This window comes from Hyperolius riggenbachi, chromosome 10 (genome assembly GCF_040937935.1).
Source record: "Hyperolius riggenbachi isolate aHypRig1 chromosome 10, aHypRig1.pri, whole genome shotgun sequence".
NCBI classification, from domain to species: domain Eukaryota; kingdom Metazoa; phylum Chordata; class Amphibia; order Anura; family Hyperoliidae; genus Hyperolius; species Hyperolius riggenbachi.
Genome location: NC_090655.1, coordinates 225925299 through 225939444, shown reverse-complemented (window position 1 = coordinate 225939444; position 14146 = coordinate 225925299). Strand labels below are relative to the sequence as shown.

Sequence of the window (14146 nt, the reverse complement as noted above, 5' to 3'; positions counted from 1 at the left end):
ATGCTGTAGAGGGGTGGGCATGGGGGGTGGTCACTGTTGGGTGCAGGGTAAGGTTCCCCCCACTGTAGTGTTTGTGCTTCCTCACCTGCGTGTGAGAAGGAAGCCAATGTTTTGTGTTGTGTTTCCTTTCCAAAAATGCTCAATGAAAAAATAATTTAAAAAAATAGAAGATAGATGAAGGAATAATTCATACTCGCTGTACAATTTGTACATGTTGTTTGATCCTCCGTGAGTCTGCAGGTCCTCATCTTTACTACTGGCAGACATGAAAACAGTACCAACTGCCTTTATCTATTAACACACCCACTATGACAGGCTAAAAAGGTTGCTTTTTTAATGAATATATATGCACAGCAGATAGTAAATACTGCTTGCTTGGCAGTTGCAGCTATCATTTCCCACAAAGCAACAAGGTTCACAAAAAGGAAACTGTAAGGGCCATGGCATTACACTGTGGGAGGGGTTTCGCCACAATATCAGCCATACAGACTCTCCTGATGGTCTATTTGAGAAAAGGTAAGTTCTCGCTACTGATTGGGATGAAGTTCAATCCAGGGTTAGAGGGGGACATTTATCAAGAGTATCTGAGACAAAATATTAATAGGTTTTTTGAAATCCGTGCAGAATTGTCTCAGACATACTAAAAAAAAACCTAAATAGTGCAGAATCTTTCTTAAACTGTTCCACAACAGGAGGAGTTAGGGCCCTTTCACATTAGGGCAGACTTTCTGCGTTAACGCAACCGGAAGCCGTTTGCGTTAACCAAGGTAAGATGAAAGTCCATAGACTTTCATTTTACCTTTCACACTCGACGCTGCGTTTCCAAGCGTTGCGGTTCCGACGCACCCCGGCGCAGTTTTTCCTCCAACGCACCCGCGAGCCGGCGGTTTCCGTCGGGTTTAATTACCAGCTACCGCCGCTGATTGCGTCGCACCGCAGATACCCGACGGCACGCCGCAGGCAGACAACGCGTGCAGGAGAACGGCTCCTGTTCGCGTTGTCAGATGTGAAAGAGCCCTTAGGAAGGTTTCTCAGACAGTGCAGTGTGTGAGAGAAATTGCTGTTGCTGAGGTAACCAATACATCTGCTGTATTGCATCAATGCCCAGCACTGGAAGGGTTAAGCACAGAACAGCTTCACAGGACACCTGGCAGCAGGGGGGAGGAGCATGTCACAAATCATGCATAGCCTGGAAAGATGCACAATCTGTAGAACTGCTATTAAGCACTTCTTAATCTGCGGCAGTTTAGGGATGGATTTGCACTTTTCTTAAAGCGGAATATAACCCAGCATTTTAACTTTGCTCTAAAACATTATTTACAGCATATTATATGCAACCAACATTTTTTTTTTTACTAGACCAGCATTCGAAGGGTTACACACAGTTTTAAAGTTCCATGGAGAGATATGCAGATGCATCCGAAGTTCAGATAGATACATTTAACTAAACAGAATGTAACAAGTGGTGAATGTTACACACTCTTTGGCTGTCCTCCTGCTCCTGCACAGTCAGAGAGAGTGAGTCACATTCCACACTTAGATACATTTTGTTTACTTAAATGTATCTATCTGAATTTCGGATGCATCTGCATATCTCTCCAGGAACTTTAAAGCTCTGTGTGTAACCCTTCCAATGCTGGTCTAGTAAAAAACAAAATGCTGGTTGCATATAATATACTGTAAATAATGTTTTAGAGCAAAGTTGAAATGCAGGGTTATATTCCGCTTTAACTGTAGTGCAGTTCTAGAAATCCACGCTAAACTGCCGCTATTACGTAGGATTTAAGAAGTTTCTTATTATCATGCAGAACTGTCTGCCCTGCTGGTCAGAACTGTTTAAGAAGAAAAAACTCTTGGTAATGCTTTGATAAATGTTGCACAAAGTTCTTAATATCTTAGCAGCCAAGTCAATAGTTCTCCTTTCTTCCTTTACACTCCATCATTCCCGAGGCCATCACCTAATCTCCCATCCTCATAGAGACAGAATGTGGTTCGGCTATTGCCTAGCGATACGTCTGTACAGCATTGGGGCCATGCAGCGTTACCTGCAGGATCAAGTTTATTTCAGCGTGTGATACACGCTGAGGGGAAATTGTGTGTGTGTGTGTGTACAGTGTGTGTGTGTGTGTACAGTGTGTGTGTGTGTGTACAGTGTGTGTGTGTGTGTGTGTGTGTGTGTACAGTGTGTGTGTGTGTGTGTACAGTGTGTGTGTGTGTGTGTGTGTGTGTACAGTGTGTGTGTGTGTGTGTACAGTGTGTGTGTGTGTGTGTGTGTGTGTGTGTGTGTGTGTGTGTGTGTGTGTGTGTGTGTGTGTGTGTGTGTGTGTGTGTGTGTGTGTGTGTGTGTGTGTGTGTGTGTGTGTGTGTGTGTGTGTGTGTGTGTAGCAATACAGAGGTGTTTGAAAGTTAGCGGACTGTAATGAAAACACAAACAGATTTTTAACGAAACATTTTATTGATCACATTATTGTCATTGAATTATGGTTGTGCACAGTATCATGAGTAATACTCACTCTGTTACATGATTAATCTGCTCTTTGTTTATCTGTACAAATAAAGTTTGTTTTAATTAAAAAAAAAAAAAGCCTGACTAAACCTTACAGCATTAACCAGGCACCCCTCCTTCCACCAACATGGACTTGGACTCTTGCACAGAACAGAAGGAAACATACAGAAATGCATCCTGTATGTATTTAGAGAGTTTAGCCTGCCTAATCCCCCCTCATCCGTGAGTAATCGCCACTGTAATTTGATCTCTTCAGTTGTGTCAGCTCAGGAATCTCCCGTGCCCGGCAGAGCTGCTAATTTGTAAGCACAGGCTATTAATCCTATGTCTGCTTCCATGAAAGCAGGAAGTAGACACACTGCAGATTTATTGCAGGATTTGTATCAGCTGTAACAAAGAAATGTTTTTTTCTTTAAAGGTTATAAGGCTGTTGCTTATCTTTTAGAGCACAGGGGAAGTTCTGAGATTAGGTCCGCTTTAAAGTGACTTTATGTAGATTCACAATGGTGCAAGGGCCAAAAGTACAAAACAACAACAAAAAAACAGCAAACTACAAACAAGCCAAACCTTTGGCCAATGGTGCCCACACTATGAAGACAGCTACAGCCATGGCCAAAATTGTTGGCACCCCAGACATTTTTTATTCCCCTTGTGTGTATTGGAACAAAAAAACAAAACAAAAAAAAAAAAAGCAGGAAATAAAGCAACTTGGACATATTCTGACACAAACCTCCAAAAATGGGCTGGACAAAATTACTGGCACCATTTCAAAATTCTGGAAAAATAAGATTTTTTTTAAGCATGTGATGCTCCTTTAAAACCTTTGCCAACCGCTCCACGCCGATTGGCGTGAACGCGGCGGCAGCCCCAAGACCATTCCACGCCGATTGGTGTGCAGTCCTAGGGCAGGGTTTTGCAGGAGATCGCGCGTGCATCTCCACTTGAATGACGGAGCTCCGCTCCACCATCAGTCTCCCAGCGGCGATCGCTGCTAGGAGACAGACAGATTGCGTTACAGTCGGATAGGTGGGAGAGCTATTGCATTAAATGGTCAGGATGCTCTGAATTTATGAATACTGATGAGTATAAAGAATTATTGCTGTCTGAGGAGGATGGTTTTTGATTTTGTTGCTTTTGTTTTTATTATTTTGTTTATTCTTTGTTTAGTTATGTATGTTCATTTATTTTGTCATGTATTATTTTGATTATTTTGTCAAAAATATTATATATAAAAAAAGGAGACTGTCAGATGGCGAAAGTACATTGCTGCAATCTACGGCTGTGCTGTACTGGGGACAGCCGTGTGACACGGCTGTCCCCCTGGGTGGCACAGAAGTGATCCGCTGTGATAGGCTGAAGCCTATGACAAGCGAGCGCGCTGATTGGCTGGCGGGGGGGGGGGCGAGGGAGGAAGGGTGGGTAGGTTAAAAAAAAAATTGCAAAGATTTACTGAAAAAAATAAATATTTAAAAAGAAAATAAATAAACATTGGGGGACCAATCACAGCCCACCAACAGAAAGCTCTGTTGGTGGACAGAAAGGGGGGAGGAAATCACTTGTGTGCTGAGTTGTACGGCCCTGCAGCAAGCCTTTAAAGCTGCAGTGGCCTAATTTGTAAAAAAATGGCCTGGTCACTAGGGGGGTTTAAGCCCATGGTCCTTATGTGGTTAAAATCACCTGGGGCAAGTAACAGGTGTGGGCAATTTAGAATTCACTCCTGAAAGCAGATAAAAAGGAGAGCAATTCACTTTGCATTGTGTGTCTGTATGTGTCACAATAAGTAAGAGGAAGTTCTGGGCTCGGGTCCGCTTTAACACTAATGCAGGTCTCACTTGAATTATTATCATTCGTGTAAAAGAAATGCCCTCTACTTATACACAGCAGGGCTTGCAGCAGTGACAGCAGCTAGAACCTGGCCAGATCACAGACCTGCTCTACACTCATTTGTATTAGAATGCACTTATGTTTAATCAGGTACCAATAAACAGGCTACGTGGTTCTCAGCTCACCTCTGCAGAGAATCTAGCATGTGTACAGGTTATCTTGGCCAAGGCCATTGCTCTCCACCTCACTCCTCCCCTTCTGTCATGTGTCTGTCGTTGTCCTTCCTCCTTGCTCCATAGCAACAGTACAACAGTAGGAACAGTTTATGCCTGTTTATTAACCTGCAGACTAGCGACCTGTCTGTACAGGACTTGGCCCTGAGCTGTAGCCAGAGATACCCCAATACTGCGTAAGACTGTGATTGTTGAATTATAGATGTGGCTGGGAGACCTGGCTGATTCAGGGATGGCTTCCTTAAATAGTGTAATGCAGATCTTTGGTACTCGTGCAGCACGGAGTGGTGGGGGTGAGTAGTGGTGGAACAAAACGCTGGCCTGCACTCGGCCAAGACAATCTGCCAGTCGGATGTCTCGGAGACATGTTAGGAAGGATCAGGGGCTGCTGTACACATGCTACGCCAGGTCCGCCTCTGCCGAAAACAATTTAGCCTGTGTACAATATAGAGAAACCGAGAGCCCAATATAGTGTAGTATGTTAAAACATAAACGAAGTAAGGCAAATCAGTGAGAAGAATATACTCACAAACGTGGGTTACCACACAGGCAACCACTGTATAAGCAGGTGAGGAGATTAGACCTGTCCTCACTCAGGGCTAAGAAGTCGCTCTCTGTAGATGAGAAAAAGGGGTAGATCACCCCTCCACCAGGGGTGGACACGATTTTGCAGTAGGAGAACAGAGGCGCCAGCAGAATAAAAGTGGATAAAACCTTTAAAATTTGCTTGGAGGAAGTGGTGGACTTACCTCCATAAAGCAGACACGAAAGACTGTCTGAAAAGTAGCAATCACATTTATTATATGGTACCCCAAAAGTGCAACGCGTTTCGCAGGCCGAGCCCGCTTCATCAGGCAATAAAGTGGGGACAAAACAGAATTCCAGCAGTAGCAGGTGTAGCGCCTCAGTGAGGCGCTACACCTGCTACTGCTGGAATTCTGTTTTGTCCCCACTTTATTGCCTGATGAAGCGGGCTCGGCCTGCGAAACGCGTTGCACTTTTGGGGTACCATATAATAAATGTGATTGCTACTTTTCAGACAGTCTTTCGTGTCTGCTTTATGGAGGTAAGTCCACCACTTCCTCCAAGCAAATTTTAAAGGTTTTATCCACTTTTATTCTGCTGGCGCCTCTGTTCTCCTACTGCAAAATAGCCTGTGTACAAGGCTTTAGCTTGCTGTATAGGCTGAAACATGTAAGTTGACACAGTCTATCCCCAGTACATTAAAATGTCAGTTTCTATGCCATTCTGGTGTGTATGCTGAGCTTGTTCCATAGTCTTTCAGTGAGTGTGAAGGTAGCGGCATTGCGGTAACAGCTGGCGGGGCAGAGAGTTCAGCTGCCTAAACTTTCTACTGCACCTCAGCTCTGCCCAAAACTGGGTCATTGCAGTTTGAGGACATCATGCAACAGTGAGTTTAACCATGAATTCCTGGTGAGCAACTTTCCCACCAGACAGCAGTGTGAGCAGCCACTATCAATAATTGCTTCAGGCAGCAGATAAGACTCACCCAGCCAAGCAGTGCAGCTTCCCAAGTGGTGGAGTAAGGAAAGAAATAACAAGACATGGAAAAAGATGCTCACCATTGTAAATTCACCAGGGTTTGATAAGAGAAACCATGTCGCACACTCTCAGCATGAAAACATACGCATGCCAGTGTGTTCTTTATGATGTCGCTTAAGATCTCGTTTATGCCTGAAACGCTGTCCACAAACAAAGCACGGTAAAGAACATTCCGCTGTGTGAATTTTCTGGTGCGTAAGAAGGGCTGACCTGTGATTAAACTGCTTCCCACACTCTGAACACGAAAATGGCCGCTCACCCGTGTGAAGTCTTTGGTGTGCAAGAAATGCTGATTTCCAAATAAAACTTTTCCCGCATTCTGTACATGTAAAACAACTCTCCCCTGTGTGGAGCCTTTGGTGTGCAAGAAAAGACGATTTCCAGTTAAAACTTTTCCCACACTCTGAACAAGAAAAAGGACGCTCGCCAGCGTGGATCGCTTGGTGTCTAAGAAGAGTGGATTTCTGATTAAAGCATTTCCCACACTCAGAACATGAAAAGGGATGCTCCCCTGTGTGAATCCTCTGGTGTTTAAGGAGGTGATCTTTCTGAGTGAAGCTTTTCCCACACTCTGAACAAGAAAAAGGCCGCTCACCAGTGTGTATTCTCTGGTGTTTAACAAGAGCTGTATTCCTAGAAAAACATTTCCCACACTCTACGCACTGAAAAACATGCTCACCGGTGTGAATTTTCTGGTGAGCAAGAAAAGCGGACCACCTTGTGTACTGTTTCCCACAATCTGAACATGAAAACGGCTGCTCACTAGCGTGTATTTTCTGGTGTTTAATAAGGCCTGCCTTCTTTGGAAACGATTTCCCACACTCTGAACACAGGAAAGGACCTTCACTTGAGTGAATTCCCTGGTCCGATTCTGATGAGGGAAATGTTTTTGTAGAAATACCCGATTTACCTGAAGAGTCTCCAGAACCACATTGATTAGGTGACTTATTTGTATCTTGCAATCTTGTGTAAATATTTGGGGTAATGGGATGAGATCTGTCAGGATTAGAGGAATCCGGTGATCTCTTCTCATCAAGTCTGTGATGTGTATTTCCGGTAACGGGGATTCCTCCTGGAGAATATTGTGTGGCCCCATTATCTTCTGTATTATCATCTGGAGGTGAGATAAGACGTCCCTCTGAGGTGTTCCCCACATCCTCTCCATCTGTTGGGTAAATAATAATAATAGTTATAGAACTTGCATTCTCCTGTCCTTACAGGACCACTATCATGAACAGTTGTTACATTTAAAATACATACTTATAAAATTTACATTTCTCCCAGCATAAAATGCACTATAAACAACCTTTTTCCTATGTTGCTGTCGCTTACAGTAGGAAGAAATATCTGACAGGTTGTGGACTAGTCCATCTCCTCATGAGAGATTCGCAGTATTAACGTTATTCTTTATAAAAGCACCCCCTAAAAAGGATCTATACAATGAAGCCTGCTGGCCCTCCCTTTTTTGCACAATATTTTGGCAGTTGGACTGAGCAACTGCGGATCAGAAATAACTGAGAATCCCCCATGAGGAGATGGACTAGTCCAAAACCTGCTAGATATGTCAGATTTTAACTACCTACTGTAACTGACAGTGAAATAGGAAAAAGTGATTTATAGTACATTTTACTCTGGGAGAAAACACAGGAGGAGAAGTGGTAACCGGTCACCATGCAACACTCACCCCAGGCACGGGGTACACATACATTTCAGAGAGACCAGCCAGGGGTCCGATGGTAATCAGGAATTTGAACGCAGCTACTGGCAGGCACCCGATCAAGCCCTTGCGACTTAGATTTACCTGCATGCCCAATCATTCCTTTTGACCCATTTCGGCTAGAAATCGATTAAAACAATGAATCGGCTGGCCGTGTTGTGGCATCGATTTCTGACAGATTTGATCACTATGAAAAAAAAAAGTACTATATGGGCACCCTTCGTGTTTATTACTCACCTGTGCTGATATCCAGATTACAATCCTCTCGTTTAACAGTCCCCGGATCACCCTTCTCATCCGCCTCCTCTTCTTCCTCCTCTTTAACTGTCACTATCATGTAACCCTCCTCTGGAGACTGCTGATCCCCCTTCATGTACTTCTCTTCTTCCTCCTCTTTAATTGTCTTCATCTGTTGACCGTCCTCCGTAGCCTGCTGATCATCCCTCACATATGTCTCTTCTTCCTCTTTAACCTTAACTTTGGAATCAATCTGTTCTTCACTCTACAGCAACGAAATGATAAAACAAGAACAACAGCTCTACAATGGTAGCAATATAGGATTGAGCCTGCCCTACATAGAAGAATATTTTCACATGCAAAACATAGTTTCTTCTGGACTGATATTTCTTCAGTTACCTGATAATGTTGCGGGATGGTGGGATCTTTCTGTGTACAGTCCTGGGAATAAAGAGGACCTGTGCATCTCTCTGGTGGGTTTCTGTTATTGGATCCATCTGTAGGAAATGCACACAATGAGCGGTTAGTTTCTATGTGTTAATCACATAATGCGGGGGGAGGGGGGGGGTGTCCTAGATTGCCCCTGTGTACTGCTCTCTTCTTTACAACATGGTAGCAGACCTCTGTATTTACCACTTCCAGACAAGGCTAGTTGAAATCTATGCCCTGTTTATGTCTGTTTATCTCTGCTAAGGCTTAGATTTCAACTTCCGCATTTGCCGCGTACATGCAGCTGACTCCTGACCACGTGATCACTGTGAGCCAATCACTGCTCGTGTCTGAGTAAAAAAGTCTCTGGTCCTTAAGGGGCCAGAGAGACTTGTGGTATGAAAGAGATTAATGTTAAAATACAGTAACTGAAAGTCTATTGACACAAATAAAGACAAACTTAACTTGAAACACCCCAGGAATGTAAGAGCAGTTTGGAGTGCCACAGACGGATGGCCTCTGGGTGGGAGCAGTGTGGAGTGCCACAGACGGATGGCCTCTGGGTGGGAGCAGTGTGGAGTGCCACAGACGGGTGGCCTCTGGATGGGAGCAGTGTGGAGTGCCACAGACGGATGGCCTCTGGATGGGAGCAGTGTGGAGTGCCACAGACGGAAGACCTCTGGGTGGGAGCAATGTGGAGTGCCACAGACGGATGGCCTCTGGGTGGGATCAGTGTGGAGTGCCACAGATGGATGGCCTCTGAGTGGGAGAAGTGTGGAGTGCCAGAGACGGATGGCCTCTGGGTGGGAGCAGTATGGAGTGCCACAGATGGATGGCCTCTGGGTGGGAGAAGTGTGAAGAGGAGTTTCTGAAAGATGCCTAGCCGCGATTCAGAAGCCAGTGCCTAAATTAGTTGTAGGCAGCCGTGGAAGGTACGCCCTAAGTGCGGAGGTGCACTCTAAAAACAAATTTAAAACATTTGCTGAATGGTGCTATTTCCTGGCCAGTGAAGAGGCGGCAGAACCCTGGAGGAGTCTTGGAGCCCAGCAGAGCTCAACCATTGCATCACAAGTCACTCTTCTCCTCTGTGAAACTTGCCGGCGTTCTGTGACAGTTACTTGAAACTGCTGGGTAGTTGTGTTCCAGACAACCGGGACCGTAGCAAGTTGTAATGTGTTTCTTGTGGGGACTACCTTAGCTCCTAAGTCAGAGTAACAGCTCTAACCTTTCCGCTATACACTGACAACCAGGGGGCGTGGCCTCCGATCATCTTATTACCCGGCTGCCCAGGACTACTAGGTGAACCGGTTATCCTGCACCAGCTGAGGACAATTGTACTCTCCACAAATGGAGAAGTTGGTCCGAAGCCTTTTAAGCTGTTCATTGTCATGTGACTCTTTTAGCCACCAGATCTGGTGAGGATTATTGCTTAATGCTTTGTTACATCTCTCATGTACCTGCAACATGGAGTGCCTGTCTTTTGTCTCTCCTTTGCAAGGAATAAAAATCTCCTCTTACCCGGTGATGTGAGGGGTGGCCGATTCTCCATCACAACAATGTTGTAGAGGTCCTTGTGATTCCTGCCAATCCTGTATGGAGAAACATACTGTTATTGGAACCTCCCACACACAGTGATAGTCACCAAACAGACATATCTCATGCAGTTACTGAATAATGTCCTTAAGTGTTGTTTGTAAGTTTGAACCCATCCCCAGAGTGTTACCATGTTACCGGTTTATTTATCCAGAGCAGTTGTTCCATGAGGTGGGGGGCTCAAGAGGAGACACATGAGGGGGCGGAGCAACCTTTCCATGAGGTGAGGGGCTCAGGAGGAGACACATGAGGGGCGTGGACAGCCTTTCCATGAGGCGAGAGGGGGGGTAAGGAGGAAACACAGGAGGGGGTGGGGCAGCCCTTCCATGAGGTGAGAGGCTCAGGAGAAGACACATGAGGGGGCAGGACAGCCATTCCATGAGGTGAGGGGCTCAGAAAGAGACTCATGAGGGGAGCAGGTCAGCCTTTCCATAAGGTGAGGTATTTAGAAGGAGACACATGAGGGAGACGGGAGAACCCTTCAATGAGCGGAGGTGAGGGAACGGGCTCAGGAGGAGACACATGAAGGGGCGGGACAGCCCTTCCATGAGGTGTGGGGCTCAGGAGAAGACACATGAGGGGAGCAGGGCAGCCCTTCCATGAGGAGAGGGGACAAGCTTGGGAGAAGACACACAAAAGGGACAGGGCTACCCTTCCATGAGAGGAGGTGAGGGGTTCAGGAGGAGACACATGAGGAAGCAGAGCAGCCCTTCCATGACAGGAGGTGAGGTGACAGGCTCAGGAGGAGACCCAAGAGGAGGGCAGGGCAGCCCTTCCATGAGGTGAGGGGGTGAGCTCAAGGGGAGACCCACGAGGGTAGTGGGACAGCTTTTCCATAAGATGTGGTAGCGGGGGCAGCCTCAGGAGGAGACCACTAACCCAGAGACTCACACCATTCCTACGGTCCACCCATCAGAGACTTACATCACTCCCACTATTCACACACTCAGAGATTTACGCCCCTACTGTCCACCCACATTATCCCCACTCACAAGAGACTTAAACCAACCCCACTGTCCACCCGCACAGAAATTTACAGCACCCCCACTGATCACCACCCACAGATTCACACCACCTCTACTGTCCACTCACCCAGAGACTTACATCATCCAACTATCCACCCACCCAGAGACTTACATCATCCCCACTGTCCACCCACCCAGAGACTTACATCATCCCCACTGTCCACCCACCCAGAGACTTACACCGCCCTCCCATCGGCTCACTGAAAAACAAAAGTTTACTTTCCTAAAACAGAAAGAATTTGCGATAATTCAGGTTGGAGTGAGCTCGAGATGTCTCCCAGGCACCACTGCTGAATATATGCAAATTAACCATTGTACCCTTAGAAGCTAAACACACCTCCAGAACCGCTGGAATGCAATGATGTGTCAGCTTGTTAATATGTACAGAGCCATAATAATCCAACATGCATACAGACTGTTTCGGATTGTTTGATCCTCATCAGTGCATGGCATGGATTAATTTGGCTCTATGGAGTAGGGCTTGTAAATCCGAGAGGCACAGACTAACCAGCAAGCTCATGGTGACCCAGAACTCATTGGGGTGTGTAAGGGACTACAATGGTCCTAAAAGCCCCCTTACTAAGATGTTAAGAAAAACAAAAGTTTTTTTGCATATATTCAGCAGTGGTGCCTGGGAGACATCTCGAGCTCACTCCAACCTGAATTATCGCAAATTCTTTCTGTTTTAGGAAAGAAAACTTTTGTTTTTCTTAACATCATAGTAAGGGGGCTTTTAGGACCATTGTAGTCCCTTACACACCCCAATGAGTTCTGGGTCACCATGAGCTTGCTGGTTAGTCTGTGCCTATAGGCTCACTGAGAGACTGACACCACCCCCATTGTTCACCCACCCAGAGACTTTGACCACCAACACTTTCCATCCACCCAGAGACTTACATCATCCCCACTGTCCACCCACCCAGAGACTTACACCACCCCCACTGTCCACCCACCCAGACTTACACCACCCCCACTGATCACCACACAGAGACTCACACCACCTCTACTGTCCACCCACCCAGATGCTTACATCATCCCCACTGTCCACCCACTCACAGACTTAGACCACCCACACTTTCCACCCACTCAGAGACTTAGACCACCCACACTTTCCACCCACTCAGAGACTTACACCACCCACCCACTCCACCCATCCAGCGACTTGCATCATCCCCACTGTCCACCCACCCAAATACTTACACCACCCCCACTGTCCACCCACCCAAATACTTACACCACCCCAACTGTCCACCCACCCAAAGACTTACACCACCCCTAATGTCCACCCACCCAAAGACTCACACCACCCCCACTGTCCACTCACCCAGAGACTTAGAGAAACCCCCAGTTTCCACCTATCCAGTGACTTACGCCACGCCCATTGTCCATCCACCCAGAGACTACCCCCATCCCCTGATCCATGAGCTCTAGGGTGGCTGCAACCTCTGCATCCCCTATTTCTAAAGCACTGCACGCACCATCTTTTTATCCTTCTATCTTTTCGACATGTTGAACTACAACTCCCAGCATGCTGTGTTTATAGTGATAGCATTCTTCTTGCATCTGAAGCAATAATAATCCCAGTATCCCCCACTGAAGCCTGCCATAGTCAGATGAGTAGATAGATTGAGGAATACATTTTCAACATGCTCTCTTTCTCTTTTGGATCAGAACTACAAATGCCAGCGCATCTCTATGACATCTCTAATGTTGCAGCAAATACAAGCGTCAGAACGTGCAATATTCAAGACTACATTATTGTATTACCTTCTCTGTTGCCAGCTCCAGCAATGTCTCCTTTCTACTTCCTCCCTAACCCATAACTTCCTGTCTGTATGTCCCACCTCTTCCTGTCAAAGCGCCACCTGCTGGAGTGTGAACTAAAGTTCTGCATGTTCAAGTTGTAAATAATACAGTAGATCTTTTTTGGTTTAATCTGTCAGAATTTTTCTTTTTCCCCACTAACAATCAGCGTTTTAGCCTCCGTTTAATATATACAGAGTTTTTGCACCAAAATATTTGTAAGCATTTTTGCATAGTGCTTGCAAGCAAGTTGCAGTCTTCCAAATTGTCTGCAAGCATGCGAACAATAAAAAAAGCACTTTTTAAAATAAACTTATATATTTTTACTTTATTGTTTGCTGCTATGGGCAGTAGACTCCATGTTAAAAATACGCCTAGGCTAGCTAACACAGTACTATACCCACTCTATATACATAACAGCATACCAGTTTATTGACCTTGGGGGAGCCGTGGAACTCAGTCTTTAAAAGGACAGGTCCGAGGTAAAAAAGAAACCAAGATCTACTTACCTGGGGCTTCCTCCAGCCCCTAGCAGCCTATCTCTCCCTCGACGCAGCTCCGCTTCCAGCTGTCCCCTCCACTGCAGATGCCAACCTCACCAGGTCGGCATCTTCTGCACCAGTGCAGGCATGCGGCCGCACCGCCGATTCTGAAGTGAATTGGAAGGCAATGAAGGGATTTGCTTAGGGGAGTCATGGAGACAGAGCAATGGGAGGAGTAGATGAGTCTGACTTCTGCGTTCATGATGGATTGTAGGGGGCGATGCGGTTTTGAGGAAGGCCTGACAGCAGGGAGTTGCAGTAGTCCAGGCGGGAGATGATGAGGGCATGGACAAGGAGTTTGGCAGTGTCTGGGGTCAGGAAAGGCCGGATCTTGGAGATGTTGCGTAAATGTAAATAGCAGGCCCTATGGATGTGGGGGGTGAAGGAGAGGGCTGAGTCCAGGGTGACACCCAGGCAGCGGGCTTGTGTGGTTGGACGAATGATTGTGCCATTGACAGTGACGTAGAGGTCTATAGGGGGGTGAAACAGCACGGGGCGGGAAGATTAGGAGTTCAGTGACTACAGTATGGCCCACACTGATAAGAAATTCCAACTATAAAACACTTTTCCTAGCAGAAAATGGCTCCTAAGAGCAAGAAAGAGATAAAAAGGGGAATTTCTTATCAGTGAGGGTCACACTGTAGTCACTTCCTGAGTCAGGACTGAGTCAGCCA

The 14146-nt window shown here is 46.1% G+C and overlaps 1 protein-coding gene across 1 annotated transcript; it reads right to left on the bottom strand.

The window, feature by feature from the left end:
• Positions 1–2467: 2467 nt before the first annotated feature.
• Positions 2468–12934, bottom strand: LOC137534666 (gastrula zinc finger protein XlCGF57.1-like). The gene is made up of 6 exons (XM_068256280.1): positions 12895–12934; positions 10028–10098; positions 8480–8577; positions 8081–8345; positions 5718–7291; positions 2468–4998 (listed from the first exon to the last, which is right to left on the bottom strand). The coding sequence occupies exons 2-5, from the start codon at positions 10056–10058 to the stop codon at positions 6195–6197; spliced, it is 1491 nt and encodes a 496-aa protein (XP_068112381.1). The 5' UTR covers positions 10059–10098; positions 12895–12934; the 3' UTR covers positions 2468–4998; positions 5718–6194.
• Between the last annotated feature and the right edge of the window lie 1212 nt (positions 12935–14146).